This window comes from Sylvia atricapilla, chromosome 7, assembly GCF_009819655.1.
Source record: "Sylvia atricapilla isolate bSylAtr1 chromosome 7, bSylAtr1.pri, whole genome shotgun sequence".
NCBI lineage: Eukaryota > Metazoa > Chordata > Aves > Passeriformes > Sylviidae > Sylvia > Sylvia atricapilla.
Genome location: NC_089146.1, coordinates 929,059 through 954,065, shown reverse-complemented (window position 1 = coordinate 954,065; position 25,007 = coordinate 929,059). Strand labels below are relative to the sequence as shown.

The window sequence follows — 25,007 nt, the reverse complement described above, 5'->3', positions numbered from 1 at the left end:
GAACAGTAAAGAGTGCTCCAGGAAGGAAGCGGGTGTGGCTCTGGGACTGCACTTTGCCTTCCTTCCCTCTGGCTGGACCTTCTGCACGCACAGGAGACACGCCACATGTAGACGATATCTCACATGCACATCACCCTTTGGACCAGCAGAAGTCTCTGCTTTCCCCTAGGCGAGGCCTGTCCCCTCTCCCTGTCTCTTGGAAAACTCATCTCTAGGACACCCAGACCCCACGGCAGTAGTGGAACACCTCTTTTAAAACGGTTTCTATACTGGGAAGACTAAGAAGATGGAAGGATGAAGCCAGGTTCTACAGGACACATAACCCATATCAAGCAGCACTTCCAGTGCTCCAGACCTGCCCCAAGGCATGCAAGGGTTGGCTTTGTGAGCTGGGAGGTTTGAGCAGAAATTTATGAGCACTTTTCAGGGGGACTTTCCACAGAACAATTCAAGGCCTAATTTTGGCTTTGTTTTGGTCACTGACAAAATACCAAATGGTGTCCAGCTGTGGTGGCATTGTGGGAATGCCCACATGGCCAGTCCCACTGTATATGGGAGATCTCTGTAAGGTGTCACAGTCACCTCCATAGCTGGCAATGGGTGGAGTTGCCAGAGCAGCCCTGTAATCACACCCTACACTCCACAAATCCTAAGGAATATGAATGAAGAGAAAGCCAGGGCACCAAAAGAGCTCGCCCAACTTCCCAGGCTCATCACTGGAGCAGCAGAGGAGGCTCTCCAGGAGGAACTGTGCCCAGGAATGGTGTCAGGACCGCAGCGAACCCAAGCATAAGGCGCAATGGAGCAGTCGGTATCATGTAAAAGGCTGCACCCAAACCATCAGTGGCAGTCATGCGGTGCTGGGTGTGTCAAATCAGACCTGCTCCAGGTATCTGGAGCTGGACTTCGGAGCGATGAAAGAGTTTTTAAGGTTCTCTGGGACATCCCATTGGGGCTCGTCATTAAAGGAACCCAAGACTTTGTCTCACTGTCCACAAATTCTGACAATCCCTTTGCTAGTGGCATCAACATCCCATCAGAGACGTCCGCCAGAACACCATGGTGATTCCCTTCAACTGAGAGGCACTTAAAAGCTGGAAGGAACAGCTGACTACACAGGAAGTGGAAAGTCAGCAACAAAGCAAGATGAAAACAATTCCTGTCATGAGGAGTAAGTTTACTCATTCAAAATGGGAGCTCAATTTCTATCACAAAACAGAATTCCACCCATCTGAATACAGACATCCATCGGAGCAAGAATTACAAACAGTGTGACCCACCTCTGGTAGCTCCTTGTGAGCACAGTTTGCTCCTCCAATTAGAACGATGTTGGGCATCAAAGGCTTGGATAGTCGAGCCCAAAATCTAACCTCAGGAGCCAAACAGAGGCCTTGCGTAAGAGTGCCAGGACAGTCACCTCGCTCTACAGGAACTCAGAAGCCAGTTTTGAGTAGGGTTGAAAGGCAAAATCACAGAGGAAACTACTTGGGATGTCAAAGAGCAGATTCTACACCCACTGGAGAAAGCTCATTCAGTCTGTATTGTCTATAAATGCCCTGGGCACATAGGAAGGAGGATTGGGACACTGAGTGGCTTCAAAATCTAACCCACGCGGGATTCCTCATAGGAAATACAGGGATGGAAGTGAAAGATGCTCTGCCAGGATCACGCCACAAGGTAATATAGGGTCTGTAAGAAGGGCACTGAACTTGTTCTCCTCAAGGTAGCTCACTGGCTCATGATTTTGCAAGAGCTGTTGACTGCCAAATTACCAAGTCTTTTCATATGCTTGTACACTTCAAGAAATCTTTCCACAAAAGATCCCTCTTCAAATGCTTTGAAATCTCTCTTCCTGGCTGCTGAGTGGGCCTGAGTGCGTTTTCATCACAAACGTCTCAGATGGTTTGATGTACAAGGAGACTTCAGGTGCCAACATGACCACTTTATATCTCCTCTGTCCCAGGGTGTCCAGCACTTCCCGCATGCTGAGCCAGTGGCTTCCATCCACTGGCACCACCAGGAGCTTCCCAGCAGAAGCCAGACCCAGCAGGGACAGGAGCAGAAGCACAGCTGGTGGAGAAGCACTAAGCCTTGGAGCCATTCCTGCAGAGCCCAGGTGAGTGCCTCCAGGGAAGGAAACCCGCCACAGCACTGGAGCACAGACACCTGCTGCACTCTTTTAAGCAATCTGTGCCACAGGCCAACTTTGTACCTTTGTACAACTTTATTTGCTGTGTGGTAAATTTGTAATCACTGGTGTGATAGTAGGCTGCAAAACCAGCAGCAGAGTTCAGGTAGCTGATAAATGTGGGTGGTGCACCAGATCAGCTTTACACTTTACAACAAAATCCTTGGCACATTTGTCACCTTTGAGCAGGACATGCCAATCCATTGTAGCCCCTTGAGACCTCTGAAATTGGCTCTCCCAGCTCACACAGCCAGCACCAAGCCAAAATTCTCTGAGATCTGCCTGCAAACAGACAGGCTGCTTCTCAACATGAGAGCCCCCAGCCTGCCACATTCCTCCACATTCCAGCTTTGGAAATACCCAGGTGAAAAAGCAGAAAAAATCAAAAAGAAAGAAGGTAAAGAAAGACGTGGTGAGGCAACAAGAAGAGAAGCCTGAGGTGCATTTCTCAGTAAACACCAGACCCAACTACAACAACTTGGTAATTAGGCATTGCACCTGACTGAAAGGCTTTGCCAGCCCCACACACACATTGATCAGTCATTAGGAGAGTACCAAGTTACACAAAGTCACTGAAAATTAGAGATTTTTGGCACACTGAAAACTGGACAAGACAGAGAATGGAACATCCTGACCTAACTGGACATGCTTTGATAGGAGGTTCTTAGAGACACCTCAAATGTGCTTCCAGATGACAATGTTTGATGAGCCGATGACCATTCAAGGCCATAGGCTTAGGATTGCCAATCCTTCATGAAAGGAAAAAATGAGGACAGAATTGTAGAGGAAATCAGCCAGATTGGGCCAGAGGATAAAAGAACACGTCCTCAATCCAAAGTGTGTCTGGCACCACAGCAAAAGCCCTGAGGCTTGGAAGAGGCCCTGAGGAACCCATTGTAATCCAAAGGTGGCCTGGAGCAGAGGCACAGGCGCAGTGGGGAGTCTCGAAGAGCTAATTCCATATACAGCACTTTCTCCACCTTTCTACTCTCATAATCCTTCACAGACACCACAACCAGCACCTCTCTGCAAAGCTCGAGCAGTAGAAAAACCACCCTCCTGGCCAATGCTGCATTTCAGCTTCCCTGAGATTTCCAAAGCCTGCAAGGACAACACGAAAAAACAGAGGGTGACCCACCTGATCTAGCTTCTTGTAGGCACAGTTTACTCCACTAATCAAAACCATGTTGGGCATCAAGGGTTTTGGGAACTGCAAGACAAAGTCCAGCTTCATGAGCCAAATGGAAGCCTGGCGCAGGAGATCCGGCACGGTCACCTCCCGCTTGAGGAATTCTGAAGCCAGTTCTGCATAAGGTTGGTAGACAACATCACAGAGGAAAAAATTTGGGATGTGATAGATCATATTCTTCACCCGCTGGAGAAAAGTCATGTGGTCTGTAAGTTCTGTAAATGCTCTGGGGACATAGGAAGGGGGATTTGGGCACTGGGTGGCTTGGTATTCCAAACCACATGGAATTTGCTGCAGGAAATAGATAGAAGGCAGGGAAAGGTGCTCCGCCACTATCTGCCCACAGGGGAGAAAAGGATCTGTGAGGACGGCATCAAATTTGGTCTCCTCAAGGTACTTCATGAGCTCCTTGTTGTGGATTAAGTGGGTGCAGGTGGCCAGGAACAGAGCAGAGGTCTTCTTTGCTTGATGATACTGTCTAATAACTCTTTCCAGGAATGGTCCCTCTTCAAATAAATCCTTTATTGACCCTTTGAAAACTTCATCCATCTCTTCTTGTGTGAAAGGCACTGGGTACATTTTCATCACAAAGCTCTTGGATGGTTTGATATGCAAGGAGACTTCAGGTGCCACCACGACCACCTCGTGTCCCCTCTGCTGTAGCATGTCCAGGAGTTCTCGCATGCTGAGCCAGTGACTCCCATCCACTGGCACCACCAGGAGCTTCCCAGCAGCAGCCAGACCCAGCAGGGACAGGAGCAGAAGCACAGATGGTGGAGAAGGACTGAGCCTTGGGGCCATTCCTGTATGGATCAGGTCAGTGCCACCAGGAAAGGAAACCCACTGCAGCACCACAGTGCTGGCACCTGCTCTACTCTTGCAAGAAATCTGTGCCCCAGCCCAACTGTGGATCCCTATTTTATGTGCTGGGTAGTGAATGTGTAATCCCTAACATGATAAAAGGCTGCAGAACAAGCATGGCACTCTTGCCAAGTCCATAGAATCACCAGATAACTCCCATTTATCTTTATCAGAAGAACAGTAAAGAGTGTCCCAGGAAGGAAGTGGATGTGTCTCTGGGACTGCACTTTGCATTCTTTCCCTCTGGCTGGACCTTCTGCATACACAGGAGACATGCCACATGCAGAAGATATCTCACATGCACATCACCCTTTGGACCAAGCAAGGCCTGTCCCCTCTCCCTTGGAAAACTCATCTCTAGGAGACCTAGACCCCAGTGCAGCTATGGAACAGCTGTTTGAGATGTTTTCCAGCCTGAGAAGATAGAAGAGGTGGAAGGATGGTGCCTGTTTTTTGAGAAGATATTTATGATCACTTCTTTTTTTTTTTAAACACAACCTGGCTCTTTGTGGGGGCAGAGGAAGCCACACAGGCTGCTTCTGAAAGAGAAGCTCATTGAAACCTCTTCTCTGTTCAGCAACTGCTATTCCTGAAGGCTGTGACAACGGACATATTGGGTACCTCAATTAGATAAGTTAGTAATGCTTCTGTGGTGGTACGTTTAAGAATGAGAAAACATGCACAATTCCTCTTTCTTTCTCTCCTATGAGGGGTGGTGAGGGGGCTGCTGGGCCTCTTCCTGGCCTGGCCGGGGCCATGCCATGGGCTAGGTCCATCCCAGTGCCATGAGTGGCCACATGGCTGAGACCGTGCGGTCAGCTCCAGGGCTGGGAGTGCTCATGTGGCCTGGGTTACCTCAGCAGCATTCACAACAAACTGCTTTCTTGGCCACTTTTAACTAGGTGTGCTGCGAGCAGAAAAGACAGGAGCAGTGGCAGCAGATTTTCCTTGGTATCTATATAGGCAAGGGCACCGTGTCCTTGGACCACAGGAATGCAGAGGTAGGGGGAGTTAACACTTTATCATGTAACCAACAGTGAGCTCGCTTTAGCACTATGAGCCTCATTAAGCATGCTATAAATTGTATAAACTCATCTAAATAAACTGAGACTTGCTGATCGGTCATATCAATTGCTGCATTTCTCCCGCCCACCACGGCACCGGCGGGGAGCACATGACCAGCAGTGAGGGGCATGGCGAGAAATTCCCCAATGAGGAGCCCAGACGAGATCAACCTTTCAGCACTGCAGACTCTGTAAAAACTTTTCAGTTGATAGAACTTGAGAACAAAGGAATATATGGACACCAATTCTCTCCCGAGTCAGAGAAGAAGGAAAAGTGAAGACACATGAGAACAACATGGTGACACTAAGGTCAGTGAAAAAAAGGGACAGGACAGAGGAAGTTCTCCGGGCCTTGGAGCTGAGATTCTTCTGCAAGCTGTGCTGAGGACTACAATACAATAAACTTCTTCCCTGTAATTCATGAAGTGCATGGGGGGATGCAGATTTCACCTGCAGCCTGTGAGAAAGCGTGCTCATGCTCGAATGGGTGGATGCTGAAAAGCTGTGATCTAGTGAGAAACTCAGAGAGAGAAGACCCTTACTTCCAGAGATAGAAAAAGAAGGCCCTTGCTTCCAAACTAGAACAGCTCATCCACAAAAGACTGCCCCCCATGAACTAAAATGACCCATGCAAACAGTTGTAGGAAGACTGCTTCGCCCATGGGAGGGACTCACAACATTGTAGCAGGTAAGGCTGGACTGCTGAAAATTAGAACCACACTGGAAAAGTTCAGAGAGAACTGCCCCATGAAAAAGACCCCATGGCACAGGAGATGAGACTCCTTTCCCTAAGCAAACTGAAGAAAGATTTTTAGAAATGACAACCTGACTAAAAACCCCATGTTTTGTCTCCCTACACTGTTGGTGGGAAGGCAAGAAGGGTGAGGGGTGCAGGGTATTCTAAAGGTTATATTAGCTCTCATTATCCTCTTTTAATTCTGGTAATAAATTTTTTCTTTATACCTTTTAAGTTTTGAGCCTGTTTTGCCCTTTAAGTGTTTCTTCCCAATCCTTACCTCAACTCATGAGTCCCTTTTGTCTTTGCTTTTCCCCTCCTCTGCTCAACTATGGCAGAAAAGAATGAGCAAATGGCTTTTTGTGGGTGCGTAGCTTCTAACCAGTGTCAAAGTCCAGTCTTTGAGGGAGACTTTTCACAGAACAAGCCAGGGCCTAATTCTGGCTTTCTTTTTGCCACTGATGAAGCATCAATGGTGTCAAGCCGTGGTGGAGTTGTGTGAATGCTCTCATGGCCAATCCCAGTGTGCATGGGGATGTCTGTAAGGTGTCACAGGCACCTTCACACTTGGAGATGGAATTGCCACATACTGAGCTTCATGATTCCAGCCTGCAACACACCAGTCTTATGGAACAGGACTGAAGAGAAAGCCATGGCACCAAAAGAACTCACCCAAATCGCCAGGCTCTCCCCTGGAGCAGCAGAAGAGGCTCTCCAGGAGGAACATTGCACAGGGCTCTTTCCAGCATCCACGAGAACCCAAAGATTGGCGTCATCACCAAGGCTGCACCCAAACCCAAACCCTCAGTGCCAGTCAAGATGTACTGGATGTGTCAAGTCAGACTTGCTCTAGGCAAGAGCTGGGCACTTTGCTGGTGAAATAAAATTTTCCTGTCACAGACCTTCACCAGAAAATCCCAGTGATTCCTTTCCACTGAGCACCCTTTAAATGCCAGAAGGAACGGCAGTCTACACAGGAAGTGGAAAGTCAGGAAGAAGGAGAGATAAACAATTCCTTTACTGAGGATTCACCTCACTCACCAGAAATGGGAACTCAATGCCTATTGCATTAAAAAAATTCCTCCCTCCTTTATGCAGAAACCAATCAGGGCATGTATTAAAAGCAGACCCACCTGAGGCAGCTCTTTGTGAGCACAGTTTACTCCTCCGATTGGAATCATATTGGGCATCAAAGGCCTTGGATACTCTAAAACAAATTCTGACCTCAGGAGCCAAACTGAAGCCTGGCGTAAGAGATCTTGCACAGTCACCTCTTGCTGCAGGAACTCTGAAGCCAGTTTTGAGTAGGGTTGAAAGGCAAAATCACACAGGAAAATATCTGGGATGTCATGAAGTAGGTTCTTCACCCGCTGGAGAAAGCTCATGTGGTCTGTAAGCTGTGTAAACCCCCTGGGGACATAGGAAGGAGGCCTGGGACATTGAGTGGCATCAAAATCTAACCCACACGGGATTCCTCGTAGGAAATACACAGAAGGCAGTGAAAGGTGCTTCGCCAGGATCGCTCCACAGAGTAGGACGGGGTCTGTAAGGACAGCATCAAACTTGCTCTCCTCAAGGTACCTGATGAGCTCTTTGTTTTGCAGGAGATGTCCACAGCCGGAAACCCCAAAGTTAGTGATTCTTTTAATACCTTGGTACGCTTTAACAAATCTTTCCAGAAAAGATCCTTGTTCAAATGAAAAATGAAAAAATGCCTGGAATTCTTTCTTCAAATCTTCCTGTGTGTATGGGACAGAGTACATTTTCATCACAAAGTTTTTTGATGGCTTGATGCGCATAGTGACTTCAGGTGCCACCACGACCACCTCGTGTCCCCTCTGCCTCAAGATGTCCACTACTTCCCGCATGCTGAGCCAGTGGCTCCCATCCGCCGGCACCACCAGGAGCTTCCCAGCAGCAGCCAGACCCAGCAGGGACAGGAGCAGAACCACAAATGGTGGAGAAGCACTGAGGCTTGCGGCCATTCCTGCAGGGATCAGGTCAGTGCCACCACAGAAGGATAACCCCAGCTCAGTGATTTTAAGCGATGTGGTCTCCGGTTTTTATGGATGATCTTCAGACTTATTTGCATTTGGGAAATGTTTAAACATGGACATGGCAAAGATGACAGAAAAGCTGTTAAAGTTCATCCTATTTGGCAGTCACAAATCAGAGTAGAAACTACCGTGGGAAACATGCCTCTCTCTTATTGGAGGAACACTGGGTTTGGAGGAGCACTGCCTAGTTATGTAGGGGGGAGATCAGGAAGTCCAAGGTGCAGCTGGAGCTGACCTTGGCCAGGGGTGAAAATAACAAGAAGGGTCACTACAGGTCTGTCAGCCACAACAGGAAGGTCAAAGGTAGTGTTTCCCCTCCAGTAAGCAAGGCTAGGAAACTGGTAACAATGTACAAGGAGAAGGCCGAGGGAGGGGAAGGCTTGAAACAGCCTTTTACTGCCAACCTCTCTTCCACACCTCTCGAGTGGATGGATGGCAAGATGGGGCTGTGGCAGCAAAATTCCACCCAGTGTAAGAGAAGATCACATTGGTGACCACTTGAGGAACCCAAACATAAGGGCACCTGATGACCCAAACACATGGGACCCCAGGAGATGCATCCCAGAGTCCTGAGGGAATTGGTTGACGGAGTTGCAAAGGCAGTATCCTTGATATTGAAAAAGTCCTGGCAGTCAGGTGAAGTCACAGTGACTGGGAAAAGGGAAACATTGCTTCCACCTTCAAAAAGGACAGAAAGGAATCCCCTGGGAACTACCAACCTGCCAGCCTCACCTCTGTGCCTGTGAAGATCATGGAACAGACCCTCCTAGAAGACATTCTATGATTTAAGTAAATGAGGGATCCTTCAACAAGTGGTCTGCTCAAAAGACTTAATTAACAGATCAATAATTTTCCAAAAAAAGAATTTTCAGTGTAAGATAATGCCTCCCCTCCTGCCATTCTGTATCATTTTCTGTTTGCAAAAGGCTAGAAAAAACATTAAAACTTCACACAGGAAATGGTCTGAATTCTTCACCAGTTTTATATCGTGACATTGCGAGGAAAGTGGAAAATTTGCTATCAAAGTTAATTTCCCTGCAAGGCCTCTTTTTGCAAGGATGAAGTAGGGGCTGGAAGGAGGAAGGACACAGCCATGGTTTTTTTCCAGTTGTACTTAAAACTGAATTCGCAACTCAGAAATACCATTCTAGATCAGTCTGGGAAGAGTTTGAGTTTGGGCCATGAAAGCAAACAATATTAATGCAAAAACAGGATTTGCAGACAAGCCCTAATCATGAAAGTTATTGCACAGAAGTATTTTTGACAATGGAATCATTTAGTGTCAAGGTTGATAACCTACGCCAGAATATTTTTACAGACATTTGTCAAACTACTGTGGCTCTAGGCACATCCTTTGTGAGAAAACTTTGGGAAGGCAGCATAAAGCTCTTGCAAATGCAGATGCTGCCAGAGCAACGAGAACATTGTCTACAACTTGGTACATTATGATGCATCATTTCTAAATTATGAAAGGGTGGGTCTATTAACTGTGGCGGAGTTTCTCTGAGACTGGGGACATGATTTATATTTGGAGTGAGGTTTGAGCAATTCCAGACTGAGCCCTTTGGCCTGTAAGGCCTGTGGGCCCCTTGGGCCTGCAGGCCTCTGTGGCACAGAAGAAATTCTCAGTTGTGGTGCAGCAAGAATTCACTTCTCACATTAAGGTGTCTCGGGGAATTATGGGGTTTGATATGTAGAATTGTAGCCTTAAGACTTTAGCCACCTTAAAGCAAGGACTGTTATTTTGTGTGACCTGTAGTGTCAACTATGTTGCAAATGTATAAAAATTGTTGTGGTAAACAATAAAGGCGAGAACGATGAGATAACTGCACCAGTTTAGACGTGTTGTTGCTCTGTCTGACCTCTCACTATTTAGGGACCCATTTTCTACATAGTGGCGCCTGAACTTAGGGAATCTTAGCTTTGATGCGGGGCTTGGACGCAAGCCAGCTTGGATACAAACCACTTGGTCTACTTGGACAGGCCGTGGACCCTACTCAACAACTAATGTTAAATTAACCTTCCCGATGGAAATCCACCAACTTTCTCAATCATTGGCCCACAAGGCAGTGCTTTTAGTTCCAGACAAGAAAAAAGCCAGCACCCTACTCCACGATAAAGCAGGGTGCAACAGAACCGTATGGAAAATTTATTGACAGGTTGTCAGCTGCTTTGAAAGATGCACCAGATATGACACCAGAAGTACAGGATCATCTGTTTCGCTCTCTGGCTTTTGAAAATGCTAATGCACGTATGAGAACCATTCTAGCTACTCTTCCTCAAGGTAGTCCAGTGGATGAAATGTTAATAGTTGCAACCAGATTGGAGCAAAATAGTCAAACTGCAGCATTTACAGCAGCTGTCCAAGACACCATGAAAAAACAGGGTCACATCATTGCAGCTGCTTTGTCATGTGGAAAAGGCAAGCACTCTAATCGTAGTAGCAAATCTACATGTAATAAAAATAAAAACAGATTATCCAATGTTATTTGTTACCAATGTGGTGAAACAGGTCATGTCAGACAGACCTGTCAAAAGACTGTGTGATGCCAAAAATGTAATGGTGACACTCATGCTAAAGAAGTTTGTCGCATGTCAGGAAACTTCAAACACAGCGCGCTGAGGCAGTGTGCCAGGACATAAATCAAAGCCTCGATCCGCTGGACCCCGAGAACGGCTTCTTGGTGAAGAACAAACCTGCCACTTGGGGAAGTCTTGGGGTTGATGTTTCAACAGCAGAAGAAGTTACTCTACAAAATAATGCAATAACTGTGATTCCTACTGATGTCTATGGTCCAATGTATAGCACACTTTCTTTAGTTGGTGGCATATTACTTGGAAGGTCCTCCACAAGCAAACAAGGTATGATTGTGCTTCCAGGACTTATTGATGCAGATTACACAGGGCAAATTAAAATATTGACATTTGCTTTGCGACCGCCTGTGACAATTCCAAAAGGTAGCAGGATTGCTCAAATTATAGCATTTGAGAACCTCCTGCCACAACGTCAGCGTCCAAAAGAACTGAATGAAATAGAGAGAGGAGATAATGGTTTTTGATCGACTGGTCATGAAGTTTTCCTTGCCATGCATTTAACAGAACGACCAATTAAAACTATAACCCTATAACACGACTCCCATTGCATTGAACGAGAGCTTCTGCTTGACATGGGATACGATGTTTCTATAGTGAACATCATGTATTGGCCATCTACTTGGCCCTTGAAAGCTCCAGACACCCACATTGTGGGGGTGGGTGGAATGAAGATTCCTGCCATGAGTAAAGATCCTAGTCGTGTTACTTTTGAGGGCAAGTAAGTCATTGCAACTCACTTATATGTTATGCCTTTACATCCGAAACTTCATGGATTGTTGGGCGGAGATGTACTATCCCAGCTCGGTGTCTCAATAACTATAGATCAGCATTTTTCCTGATGGCCACTGCAGAGCAGCCGCCCATTATGAAAATCACCTGGTTAACTGAAACTCCTGTTGGGGTTGAGCAGTGGCCAATGACTGAAAACAGGCTGCAGATTGCAGAACAGCTGATTCAGGAACAGCTTGATGCTGGACACATTCAACCATCTGTGAGCCCATGAAATACACCAATTTTTTATAATACCTAAGAAATCAGGTAAATGGAGGCTGTTGCATGACCTGAGGAAGGTCAATGAACAAATGCAAGTGATGGGTGCCCTGCAGCCTGGAGTACCATCACCAACTATGCTACCAAAGGGGTGGAGCATTGTTGTGATTGACTTAAAGGACTGTTTCTTTACCATTCCACTCCACCCAAAGGACACTCAAAGTTTTGCCTTCACGGTGCCATCTATCAACTGAGCAGTCCCCACCAAACGGTATGAATGGACTGTTCTTCCTCAGAGCATGCGCAATTCTCCCACCATGTGTCAACTCCTTGTTGATTGGGCTTTGTGTTCAATTCGCCAGCGCTTTTCTAATGCAATCATATGTTTAGAATTATAGAAGTGTGCCACTATACAGCACAATATCTATGTAAACCCTTAGGTAGAGGGATTTACATATGGCTCAGCAATGGAGCCAGGAACACCACTAGGTATGAATTTAATCCCCTGGAAAAGCAGAGGAGTTTGTATCAGTGAAGAAAAACCACTGGGTTAATGCTGTCACCCACACTACTCTTTGTTCTCATCCTGACCTATCTCTCTCCATCATCACTCCTTCTGGGAGTGGTAGGAAGAAATCAGGACTGAATAATCAGTATTTCTGCAATAAATATATATTGCTGCTGGACTATGATCTTTACCCCATGAAGGAAAAAAAAAAAAAAAAAAAAAGAGAGAGAGGGAGCCTTGCCCTCAGAGAAGAGTTTGGCTCCATGCTGGAGCTGCTCAATTGCTTTGCCTGCAGTCAGGATGTCCTGGCTGCTTTCCCAGAGGATCTGTCTGGCTTTGTCACTGAGGAGCTGTTAAGCAGCTCTGATGGACAGAAGAGACAGGAAAAAGCACTGCCCTGATAAAAGTGGGGCTTAGTAGCAATTTGAAAGAGACTTTTGTGAAAAAGCAGAGCAACAGAAACAAACAACCCAATGCTGGCACTAGAGAGGTTCCAAGAGTGAAGCAAAGCCTGAGGGCAGGGAAGATTGACTGTGGGGAAGGTGTGAAAAGCAAATCTCTTTCCTTATGAGGCTTTTGTCATTCATGCTCACAAAAGCCTGTAAATTTGAGGGAAGAGTAAGAGTAATGCTAGGTGGGAAGAATCCATTCTAAGGGCTTTGGGAAGGCTGGCAAGTGAAAAAAGTTCGAGGGAAGAAGTTTGTTGATTTTGAACTAATGTTCACAAAGATAAAACCTTTTCCTTTCCAGGAAACCAAATGAGGTATCGCTGAGAGAGCAGCGTAACACTAACTACAGATCCATCACTGCTCAGACTAGTTCCCTTCTCCTTTATCTCCACTTCCACTTAATCCCTGGCTTCATATGAGACCATTCCACTGACAGCACAAATAAGCAAGAATACACATCACATGCAGCAAGAAGTTAATGTACATCCTGAGCACAACCGAGCTAATCAAGGGCTTTTTAGACCACAGATTCCCCAGGAACCACCCATCAACATTTCCCTATTCAAACTAGATGTGTCCTAAAATAGAAGCCAAGATTTCAGCTGGTGTTCATGGAAACTGTTAGAAAAAAATCTTCACCACAAAATATGAGCCTTTGACTCAAAAACTGCTGGTACATAACAGAGAATCTGATGCTCCTGCATATGATCCAGTGAGGTATTTTTCTGACTAGATAAGCAGCTAATGGTCTTGAAGAAATATTCTCCTGCCTTCTACATGGTGCAAAGAACTATTGGAAGAGCTGTTATAATTCACCAGCCTATTTTGGTATTAATTCCTGCCTGAGAATTTCTGTGTCTAATTTCAGCTGGAATTAAACACAGCATAGCACTTGAAGCCCTCACCAAACAAAATCCCCATGTTGGGCAGACCTAAAGAAAGAAGTTAGAATCACATCTTGTGCTTCTGGCCTGGTTTTTATGTGGATTGGCTGTACAGAAAGTCTTGAGCTAAAATATATCCTCGGGTAGAAGCCCAGAATGGTTTGGATTGAAAAGGACCTTAAAGCTCACCCCATTCCACTTCCTGCCATGGGAAGGGAAACCTTCCACTGTCCCAGGTTGCTCCAAGCCCTGTCCAGCTTGGCCTGGGACACTTCCAGGGGTGGGACAGCTACAGCTTCCCTGGGCATCCAGTGCCAGGGCCTCGACATCCTCACAGGGAAGAATTTTTTCCCAGTAATCCATTCCTCTGGCAGCTTAAAGCCATTCCCCTTGTACCATCACTTCAGGCTCCTGTAAATAGTCTCCATCCAAGAGAGAGACAAGATACACCCCTACCAAACACCTCACTTGGATCCTGCAGGTGTGTGACTGCCACAACCTCTCCCAGCCAGCCACTGACCTGAGATAATGGCTTCTTCTTCTCTCCACAGTGGATGCCTCCAATGAAAACCATGTTGGGCATGACAGGCATGGGATACTCAAAGACAAAGTCGATTCGCCTCAGCCAGATGGATCCATGACTTAAAAGATCTGTCATTGTCATGGGTTTTTGGAGGAACTCTGAGGCCAGATCTTCAAATGGAGAATAGACAATATTGCAGATGAAGGACTCGGAAAGGGCAATCAGGAAGTTCTTCACCCTCTCGGAGAAGGTCATGTGGTCGGTGTATTGTGAGAACATGCGTGGGACGTAGGACGACGGGTCTGGGCCCTGAGCCGCACGAACCTCCAAGGCACACGGAACCATCCGCAGGAAGAAAACACTGGGGATGGAGAAATGCAGGGCAATGATCTGCCCACAAGGTGACACGGGATCCGTGAGTAGGCCATCAAAGTGACTGTCTCCGATGTACTTCATCAGCTCTTGGTTGTACAGCAAGGACTTGCAGGAAGCGTGAAAGATGGTCCCGCTCTGCCGGTAATCTCCCAAAAGCTTCCAGAATCTCACCAGGAAAGGCTCTTGGCTGAAAGTTCTTGCAGTAAAGGAGCGTATCTGTTCCTCCACATCCTCCTTCATCAATGGCACAGGGTAGGTTTTCAGCTCATAGACATCTGAGGAATCGATCAGGATTTTGTTGTCGGGTGCGATGACCACGATTTCGTGCCCTCTCTTGCTCAGCTCGAGCAGCACTTTTTTCATGCTGAGCCAGTGGCTGCCCTCCATGGGGATCACCAGCAGCTTCCCAGCAGCAGCCGGGCTCAGGAGGCACAATAAAGGGAGAAGCAGTGCCACCAGCATGGTGCGGTCTGTGCAGAGGAACCCTCGCACCAGAGAGGCCAGGGGTGCTTTGCCAGCTTTTGTAGCTGTGCTCCACCTCTTGCCTTTTGACTTGCCTCCCATTTCAGGTCCTCGGACCTTTGCAACAAGGTCACAGAAAGCAATAAATGATTAGGAAAGAATCAGTGTAGGTTTGGACTTCCAATGTGGCTTTGCATGAGTCAATAAAGGTGTGTCACCTTCACACACTCCATGCTAAGATTATTACCTCAGTGCCATCTTCTTCCCTCAGCAGGACCCCAGATTTGTGGCACTTCTTGCCACCTGCCTACCACACCCAGGGTCTCATGACAAAATGCAGGGAAAATCCGTGAAAAAATGTACCCACAGAGTGGGTGGGCAGAAACACTGCTGACCCCACACAGGAAGATGTGCCTACGAAGAGAGCATTGAAGGGATTCTTTTCTGCCACTGCCACTGAAGACTGACAGAGTTATCATAGACTGAGGTAATTTAGCACTTTCAAAAAGCATTTTCTTCCCTAATGAGACTGATGCAAGTAATACAGTGACACATAACTTATTGTAAAAGATTATTATGAAAAATCAGTGTTCCAGTACCTGGGGTTTGAGTTTTGCTTTTTTTTTTTCCAGTAGTCAAAACCAGCTGGCACTCCTAAGAAAAATCATTTTCCTTATTACAAACTTGAGGTTTTTGGAAGACAAGCAGTATCTTGGTTTGGAAAGACAGGTGCCTGCTAGGGAGGGCAGGGCCTCCCTTGGAATGGAGAATGAAATCCCTTCCCTCCAAATTAATATAATTTTGTAAATTAAAGGGCGCTCAGGCAAAGATATGGGGATAGGAATAACAGTTCATTAGTACTATGTACAACAAGGCAAACAAAACAACCACCACAGCACCACCAACAAGCATAACCAGGAACCCAGTGACAGCCTTCTCGGCCGCGGCCAATTTCCCCTCTGGTGCAGTTCCAGTCACAGCCGGCAGGGGCGCTGGTGGCTCCCGGTGGGCGGGGCAGGTGCAATGATTCCCCCGCGGCTGCAGGGGGCGCTGTGGGTGGGCTCAGGGAGCACGCGATAATGGCGGCTTTGTCCAAGATGGGAAGGGATGGATCAGGAACTCTAGGGCTGTGGTCGAAGACACAGGAGGTCTCAGAAGGCAAGGGGTGCAGGCTACAGAGCAGCAAAAACCTCAAAGAAGTGCCAAAGAAGCAGCAGGGGGGTGGGACAACAGCGACCCTGCTCCCAGCAGGTTGACAGGCCCCTCTTTTAGTGAAGCAGGGGATAACCAGGCCCCAGTTCAGTGGCTGCTCTCAGGAGCAGATGCTCACCCCACACCAGAAGAAACAGGACCAAGCTGGACTTCTGCAGCAGCAGTGAGTTCTTTTCCCCAAGCAGCAGCTCTACCATCCCCCTCCAAAAGCCTAGATGGAGTGATCAACAGTTTCTCCTCCCCACCATCAGTGCTTCTTAGCAACTCAATGGGAAAAAATTCCACAGGTAACAAGGAAAGAAAAGGAAAGAAAAAACCCAACCCCCAACAAGCAGGCAGCAGAAAATCTTTCCTCATCTCTCCATGCAACTTTCATCTATATCTTATCCTACCAGGTATAAAGTGAAGTTGCAAAAGAGCATTTGAGCCTTGTACCCCAGATAACAAAGACCAACAACACCTCCCTAGTTCACAAAGTCATGAATCATTCACAGCCAATGAGGGGTCAGTTCATGACCAATATTGGGTCAGTTCATGACCTCTACCCTGTGTCCAGGTCCTTCTTGGTTATAACTTGTTGGGGAGTTAATGCTGGTGATAACATCTCATACAAGCTTGTAAGTAGGTGAATATGGGAAACAATTTCCTTCTCCAGGGCATTATGGGCTTTAAATCCTTGCTAGAGGGTTGTGTGGGGTTTTTTTTGTTTGTTGTTTTTTTTTGGGTTTTGTTTTTTTTCTCATGCAATGTTTTTTCCCAAGCCTGGTGGGAGATCTTGGACTTTGCTGAGAAAGTGCCCTTCAAAAGGAGCAGCAGCTCCATCACCCACACTGATCCCATATTGTTAGTTTACAACACGGATTAACTTAATGAGAATTTTCAAACAGCTCAGAGGAAGGAGATGCAGAGAAGATGGGCCATAACCTCAGGCATGGCTGCCAAATGAACACAGGAATGTTGATACACAAAAGCTAAAATGGAAATTTACAGAAGATATCCATACCCAGAAAAGCTTAAAACCTAATTAATAATCTAAAAAAGAAGGGGAGGATGGAACTGGGAGAGCATTTTGTGGGAGGCTTAGATATTGACACCTTGACACTAAAGGCAGATGGAAAGGAATCAATCTAGTGGATGGTTGCAGTAGAAAACAAGTGAAATCTTCAGTCCTATAACCTTCACTGTGGATAAAAGGAGAGAGAATTTATGGAAGTAATGACAGACAGTCCATGAAACAGCAGAGAAAGGAGGAAACTGTAATTCTTCAGTTCAACAAGAGATATTATCATTTGCATAAAAGCTACATGTCATTTAAATTGTCTTAATTAAGTCTGATAAGGCTTAGTTTTGGCAGGATGTGATATAATCTGAATGCTGAATATTAGGAAATAACATTTCTGTATCATTTAGGATATCTATCTTTAAACACCAAGCTGTTGTCAGTCAGGATTTAATATAAGGATGTGAGTGACATCCCTTGCCCAGGATGTCAGGGGGTTGGAATGAGATAATCTTTAAGGCCCCCTTCAACCCAAGCCCTTCTGCCATTCTATGATGGATTTATATTTTTGCCTTTTCAATATAAAAACCAAACAAAATTTTGTACCTGAGACAGTTTTTTCTTCTGAACACAGTTAATCCCTCCAATAAAAGCCATGTTTGGCATCACTGGTCTTGGGAACTCAAACACAAAATCGTATCTCATCAGCCAAAAGGATCCACGGCTCAGGAGTTCCGTCACCGTCACTTTCTTTTTGAAAACCTCATATGCAAGCTCTTCAAAGTTATCATAGATAGGCTTACAGTAAAAGAGCTCCAGCAGATCGACCAGCATGTTCTTCACCCGCTGGGAAAACATCATGCTGTCTGAATTATCCAGGAATAACCTGGGGACATAGGAAGGAGGGCTTGGGCACTGGGTAGCAGCAGAATCCATTCCACAGGGAAAGCCCCGCAGGAAGTAAACGGAAGGAACAGAAAGATACTCAGCCACCAGGGGCCCACACATCAGGATGGGATCTGTGAAAACCACGTCGAATTTGCTCTCTATCAAGTACTGCATCAACTCCTCGTTCTGCAGAAGGCTCTTACAGTTGGTGAAGAAGACCGAGGAGATTTCTATCGTGCTTTGATACGAGGTAAGAACAACATTCAAAACAGATTGTTCAATGAAATGGGCATTAACAAAGGTCTTGAGCATTTCACCCAAATATTCGTCTGTGTAAGGTATTGGATACATTTTCACTGTGTAATTCTGAGGCTCCTTTGAGTTCATATACAGACTGGTGGACGGTACAACCACAACAACTTCGTGTCCATTTTGCTGTAGTTTCTCCACTACTGGGCGCATGCTGAGCCAGTGACTTCCATCCTGAGGTACCACCAAGATCTTTCCACCTTCAGCCAGGATTAAATACAGTGTCAGGAGAAGTATCCAGGTATTTCGGCAAAAAAAAGCCATTTTGGTAGGAACGAACCAGAGAGTAATGCTATGGAGAGATCCATGCAATGCTATCTATAATGGTCCATACAGACTAAGCAGGGAATTTATTTGCGGCAGAAGTTAATATTTAACTTCCTAATACGGTTGTGATTAGCCTGTGATTTTGCCTACGTTTGTTGAAGGGAAGCCGTGTCCTCAGAAAAACATTTGTACTTTCTGTTAATGTTTAACTTTGAAGTCGGTCAGCACTAAGTCACTGTCAGCGCTGCGTTCGTGACACCAAGAGCAGGGGGACCATGTTAACAATAATTGTGGTAAAACAATCGACCTGGTGAATACACGGCGAGAGAATAGTAAAAATACACCCAGTAAATGGATGGAACTCCATTCCTGAGGACACGAGGCTGATGTTGAATTCCCACCTCCTGGAAGTAGCTGAACCTGCGTCTCTTACAAAGATGTCAAAGCCATCAGGATGTACCATGCAATCCCAAATCTGAGAAGAACAATCCCCATTGGCTTTTTTCTTCCTGGCATTACACCAAAAAGTTGACCTATAGATGGGTTCAGGGCAATCAAAGGGAAAGGAGGCTGGCCCAGGGACACAGAAAAAGAGATTTGGTCTTTGGCTGCTGTGTTGAAAACCCTTTTCATGTATTGTGAGCAAGACAAAATCTAGGACGAAGTGTGACACCTTCCACTAATCCCCCTGCAGAGATGTTCTGTCATTTTACAAGTAAAAGCAGTGCCAGGGCAAAGCCATTGGGATGGTGCTAAGGAAGAAGTCCTTGTAATGAGAAGCTATCATCAACACAAAGTTTTTCCCTTCTTTTTATAAATGGTGGTGGGACTCCCAGCATCCTCAGTTGAGAGAAACAAATCCTTACAGCCTTAGGCAAAGGGATTTGTCTCATGACACCCAAAGGATGCTGTGGCTGCCTGCGAGTAGCTCCACTCTGTCACACTGGACATGGAAGAACCATCCTTAGACATGGAAAACAAATTTCTGGAGAGGGCCAGCACAGGAGAGGTGAGAGACAGCACAGACTGAAAGAAGGAGACTGAACAGAGGTACAAATAATTAATTCTCATTAAATGCAGGATATCTGGATGCAAAGAGTTTATTGCAACTGCTGTGACAGGAGGTGACCAAATTAACTTGCAAGTTGCTGCTTGGTGTGTTTTCTACTCTGGCCTCAGTCGGATTTTCAATGGCAAAACCACTCGGCTGAAAACAAAGAAAGAAGCTCATTTCCCTTGACTATAACAGAAACAGACTCTTGATAGGCCACACCTTCTCATGGACCCCACAGACTCCCTACTTTTTGCACTGGACCATCAGAGTGAAAACTCAGGGAAACGTAAGGCAGCAGCAGGAAGGGCAAGAGAAATTCAAGATAAAGGGGGGGAAAGAGAAAGAAAGGATGAAGTTCTAAGGTTAGCACAGGATCAGCTGTAAGAGGTCAGATGTAAGCTGGGTAATTATTACTGAGAAAATTAACAGCCAGACTCATTTTTCAAAGCAACAGATAAGTTTCTATGTGTTTGTTTTTCATGATGAGTAGCAAAGGGCACCTGGACCCCACTCAGCTCTGAAGGGTGTGGTGCTCATTACCAGCTCCTGTTTTATGTGCAAACAAGGAGCTGAGGAACTTAGGATTCCAAATGTGAGAGAGCCTGGTGCCTGCTTGGAAGAAAGCCTTCCCCACCGCTTACTAAAGGACATCAAGGCTTGGTTGAGCCCGGCCTGTAGGTTTGTTTTCCTCCCCGAAGTGAGAAAGCTTGTGTAGGTTATTCCAGGGAGTCTCTTGGAGCTGGCAGGGAGTGATGGAGCAGCTCTGCAGAAATTGGGCCCCTCACCCTATGACTGCTTCAGCTCCAAAAAGCACTAAAACTTTCTCAGACCTGTAAGTGGGACAGGCGGCGATGTGTGGATTTCTGAGTGGCACTAAGGAAAAAGAGTAGCAAACAAATACTCTCAGGACCACTGAAACAAAAGCAAAAACAGCCAGTATTGGTTGTGGCAGCCTGGAAGTGTTGGTTTCATGCACTCGATTTGCTTCCCTGCTGCGAGGTGAGATTGTTGACCCACTTAGGCTCTGGGTCCTGCAAGAAAGAAGAGGTCGCTCAGCTCCAAAGTGTGGGGATGATGCCCAGCAAAACTGTGGATCCCTGCAAGTGTCCCAGGCCAGGCTGGACAGGGCTTGGAGAAACCTGGCATAATGGCAGATGTCCCCGTCTATGGCAGGAGGTGGAATGGGATGAGCCTTAAAATTCATTCCAACCCAAACCAGCCTGTGATTCTGTGTAACTTGATTTCCCTGGTTTGAAGGATCAGGCTTATCCATGGAGGAATCCTTGTGTCATTAAAGCCAGACCCTTTTGTTGGTGCTAAGCAGCATCTGGGAAATGCAGGTTGGTGGCTGCTGACAGGAACCTGCCTGATGCCCCCTCAGGTTTTTCACAGTGTGGAGATACACTATCTTTTGAGATGGAACAACCCATAAGAGCAATTATATGAGTTGGAAAGGAATCGAAATATTTGTGAGAGCAAGAAGCAAATCACAGAACACAGATCATTTCCAGGGCAGCTCTTTCCTAAGCCACAAATAGAAACCTTGTGAAAAGGAAAGGGTGTTAAAGCAGGACCTGTGCTGGTGAGAAAAAGGTGCTTTTTCAGATACACTCTTTCTTTTATTTGAGTAGCGACCTAATCAAACCTGGGGTAAATTTAATGGTTTCAGTCAACCAGTTGTTGAAATCAGTACTGGGAGGTTTAGGTTAGAAAAAAAAACAGGGGAAACTTTGAGAGGTGGCTGTACCTTAAATTCCTGAACTTCGGTTTAATTAAATCATACTAATTTTGGCTTTCTAAGCTGGCAAAAAAGCAACTTTGCATTACCTCTGGTGAAAGGCCTCACAGTTTTTGTTCATTTCCAATGTCACCATGCCAGCTTTCAGGTAATTCTCGAGTCAAGATACTGGCTCTGCTTTCTGCAAGCCTTGTGTTGAACTTCCAGACACTTGAGGAGTTGGAAATTTGGGATTTCTTTGCCTGTTAATGAAGGTGTACTTGCTGCTGAGACAGATGCCCATGTAAAAGATGTACAGGACAAGAGGAAATCAGCCTGAGGCAGCTTAGTCAGGGTGCAAGTGCAGTTTGTGTTCCCCCAGGCCCTGCCCTTTAGCTCGTGTTCTCACACAACCTCTGGATGATCCTTACACAATTTAGGATTCGATTCCCAGTTGGATAAGGTAAGTAGGGCCAGTTCTGCATCATCCTGAGCTCCTTCAGCTCAGAGTAGCTCCTGCCTCCACAAGACCACATCAGATACAGCAGAGAGGAGCTCTCATCTGGAATGAGACCACAGTGCCCCATTCCCCAGCCTGTGGAAAACTACGGAAGTGGTGTAACAAAAAGGCCTGTGGATTCCTTGTCTGAGAAAGAATCTGCATTTTGAATCTCTTGTTCTCTCTCCCTCTCCCAGTAATCCTTTTTCTTTCCTTACCTGTTGAGCAATGGGTTCAATAGGATTTGAAGAAATATTTATTCTTCTCATAGGATTATGTTTCTGAACAGTAATGACCAGCCCAGGGCTTTACCGGTGTAAAGCTGGTAGATTTCATTTCTCCCCTGTGACTCACTTCACTCTCATTTACACTTGGCTCCTGGGCACTATTCAAAGGCAAAATAGGAGAAATTCCTCTGCTGTGCGGAAAACACATAGTCAGAAAAGGAGACTGAAGAAAGTTGTGAAAAATACACAAGATTTTTTCCCAATGTGGAACATGTGGTCTGCACCTCTCAGGAGTGTTGAAGACAGGGGCTGGCAGGGACAAAATGAGGGCAGGATGTGTCTACCCTTGTAGCAAAACTACAAATGCTTTGCATCTCTGACACCTTCAGCATATAAAAGCAAAGACCTATGTTGTGTGACCAGCAATAATTTGCCTCTTAAATGGCAAACTGTCCCCACTCTTGTGAGCCCTATCACGATAGAATGCCTTAGATAAAAGTTTCTCTGAATATTCTAGTGAATAATATTAATCTTTGCCCTGTTTATCAGGATTTCAGGGCTCTCCATAAGCCTGTTAAAGAGCATAAAAGAAATCTGAAAGAAGAAAGAAAATCCCCCAGCCAATCAGCTCAAAGATACCGTGCAGAGATATTGCGTGACCACAATTGAGAAGTGAGGGAGCAATTTCCTAGAAAAGAGATTGTTGCCCTGCTTTGTGCCTGGAAAGAAGTGTCCACAGTTACCATTTCATAGATGACCTGGTGACTATCAAAATAGATTTGGATTTCTACAATAGCTTTAAAAATCCTGCAGAACAATTCTGGTGAAAGCAGATGTCAAGGAATAGGGATGAAAACTTATCTGAGTTCTGCATTCAAGTGTCTTTCACCAAATCCACGATTCTAAGATTATTTCTTGCCATTTCAACACGACATTTATATTTCACCCTGACAAACAGGAGTAACTTACCACAGACAGCCAGTTTGGGAAGAATTTGTCATGAACACAAAACTACAGTGAATAAACTGATGCTGATGAGCCTGGAGTTAAAAACAAAGGATCACTCTTGGGCTTTTGATCCAATGAAAGAAATACCAGTCAGATGCCATTAAAATGAAATTAGAACTTAATCAGGTTGGTGGTTAATACACATTCACTGAGGACAGGAATTTCCATCTGATAGATGAAATCCCTTTTTTCTTTGGTTAAAACCAAGAAACCAATAGGTATAAACTTTCTGAAACAACATAATGACTTTTCATTGGGAAATGTACAGTCTGTAGGCAAAGGAACATTACCTTAGGCAGTGGTTTCTCCTTAGCACAGTTGATCCCCCCAACAAAGACCATGTTGGGCATCACTGGCCTGACGTACTCAAAGACAAAGTCAAACCTCAGGAGCCAAACAGCAGCGGAGTTCACAAGGTCCATGAGGGACACATCCCTCTGAAGAACTTCGGAGGAAAGCTTGAGTGCTTCTCCAAAGAAACCTTTGCAGTATTGATACTCCAGGAGGGAAATCAGGGCATTTTCCACCCTCTGGAAAAAGGTCATGTGGTCTGAGTTGAAGCTGAAGAGTCTTGGGATATAGGACGGAGGGCTTGGACACTGTGGGGCTGCAAAGTGCAGGTTGCAACCAAATCCCCTCATGAAGAACACAAAGGGAAGGGAGAGATGATGGGCCACGATGGTCCCACACATGAAGAATGGATCTGTCAGGACAGCATCAAAGCTACTTTGGTTGAGGAACCTCAGGGTCTCCTGGCTGCGGAACAGGTCCTTGCACTGCCCAAAGAAGGTGCTGGAAAGGTGCAGATAGGCCTTGTATATTGCCAAGATATTAAGGGGGAAAGGCTTCCCTGCCAGGTGCTCAGTGACATAATCCTTGAAGGAGTTATCTAGCTCTTCCAGGGTCTGGCTCACGGGGTGTGTGACCACCTTGTAGGCCTGCGTCGTCTTCATCTGCCAGCTCACCTCAGGAACCAGCACCACCACCTCGTGTCCTCTCTCACTCAGCGTCTCCACCACTTCTTGCATGCTCAGCCAGTGGCTTCCCACCATGGGCACCACCAGGAGCTTCCCTCCGTCTGAGAGGCCAGGCAGAAGGAGGAGGATGGAAATCCATGCCCAGCAAAGCCTCAAAGCCATGTTGCTGTGGTTGGAGTAGGGGCCGTGGAAGAGATTTCTCCTGCAGGTTGTAGCCTGAAGACACTTTAGAAAGCAACTGGTGTGTGGATTTCTTGCACAGTGCTCTGTTATAATCCTGTTGTTAATGATTCACAGCTTTGGATAGTGGGTGGTTTATCTTGCCTTTTCCCTCCTTACTTGGAATGCCAAGATTTGGTCACCCTTTCAATGCTGAGTCATTGGAGTTCCTCGGTGCTCAATGAGCTCCTCCACCTGCTACTCAGGTCCCTCAGGACCCCTCATTTTGTTGTGTCTTGTGTTACACCTTGGCCTGGACCCACGGAGGCAACCTTGGTGTAGACAACTCCCAAGCCCGCAGTAACAAATGAGAACAGCCTCTCCATGTTGGAGACATGGATCCCCAGGTGATTCCTCCAGGGACGGAGCAGAAGACGCTCAGGACAAGACTCAGGCTCTTCTGAGCTGCCAGGAATCTCCTGAGTGCCAGGGCCAGCACAAAGAGGTGCTGAGAGAGGCTGAGCTCTCTCTGTCTCGCCCAAGTTCTCACTCTACAGAGTTGTTTCCCAGCCAGGGAAACAGGCCCTCAGGTGGCTGACAACTCCTGCCCACCAGGAAGAAGACCAGCACTAAATGTGCTTTAGCAACCACTGCAGCCTCAGGTTTCAGACCTGACTCAGCCAAGGGGCAGGGTCAGCTCAGATGTGATTTCCCCAGCCTCACTCCATTGCCACTGATGCCAGAATTGCAAATGATGCACCCCAGGATATTTTCAGCCATGCAGCCTCCATCCCTCAGGCACACAATTC

At 46.2% G+C, this 25,007-nt stretch overlaps 3 protein-coding genes and 1 pseudogene across 5 annotated transcripts in view; all 4 read right to left on the bottom strand.

Moving 5' to 3' along the window:
* Positions 1–24,290, bottom strand: part of LOC136363287 (UDP-glucuronosyltransferase 1A1-like) — a 45,891-nt gene extending 21,601 nt beyond the window's left edge. The window contains exon 1 of one of the 3 annotated variants that reach the window (XM_066322363.1): positions 23,353–24,290. In XM_066322363.1, coding sequence (XP_066178460.1) covers positions 23,353–24,201 — 849 coding nt within the window. In that variant the 5' untranslated portion in view covers positions 24,202–24,290. Of the gene's footprint in view, positions 1–14,041; positions 14,882–17,699; positions 18,444–23,352 lie in introns of those variants that run through there. The other 2 variants (XM_066322365.1, XM_066322364.1) reach the window with 2 other exon arrangements.
* LOC136363770 (UDP-glucuronosyltransferase 1A1-like) lies at positions 212–2,135 on the bottom strand (annotated as a pseudogene).
* LOC136363769 (UDP-glucuronosyltransferase 1A1-like) lies at positions 3,016–4,192 on the bottom strand. Its single transcript, XM_066323253.1, has 2 exons — positions 3,327–4,192; positions 3,016–3,186 (listed from the first exon to the last, which is right to left on the bottom strand). Exons 1-2 carry the CDS (start codon positions 4,176–4,178, stop codon positions 3,016–3,018), a joined length of 1,023 nt encoding a protein of 340 aa, XP_066179350.1. The 5' UTR covers positions 4,179–4,192.
* LOC136363267 (UDP-glucuronosyltransferase 1A1-like) lies at positions 6,600–8,053 on the bottom strand. The gene is made up of 2 exons (XM_066322312.1): positions 7,172–8,053; positions 6,600–6,647 (listed from the first exon to the last, which is right to left on the bottom strand). Exons 1-2 carry the CDS (start codon positions 8,021–8,023, stop codon positions 6,600–6,602), a joined length of 900 nt encoding a protein of 299 aa, XP_066178409.1. The 5' UTR covers positions 8,024–8,053.
* Positions 24,291–25,007: the final 717 nt, after the last annotated feature.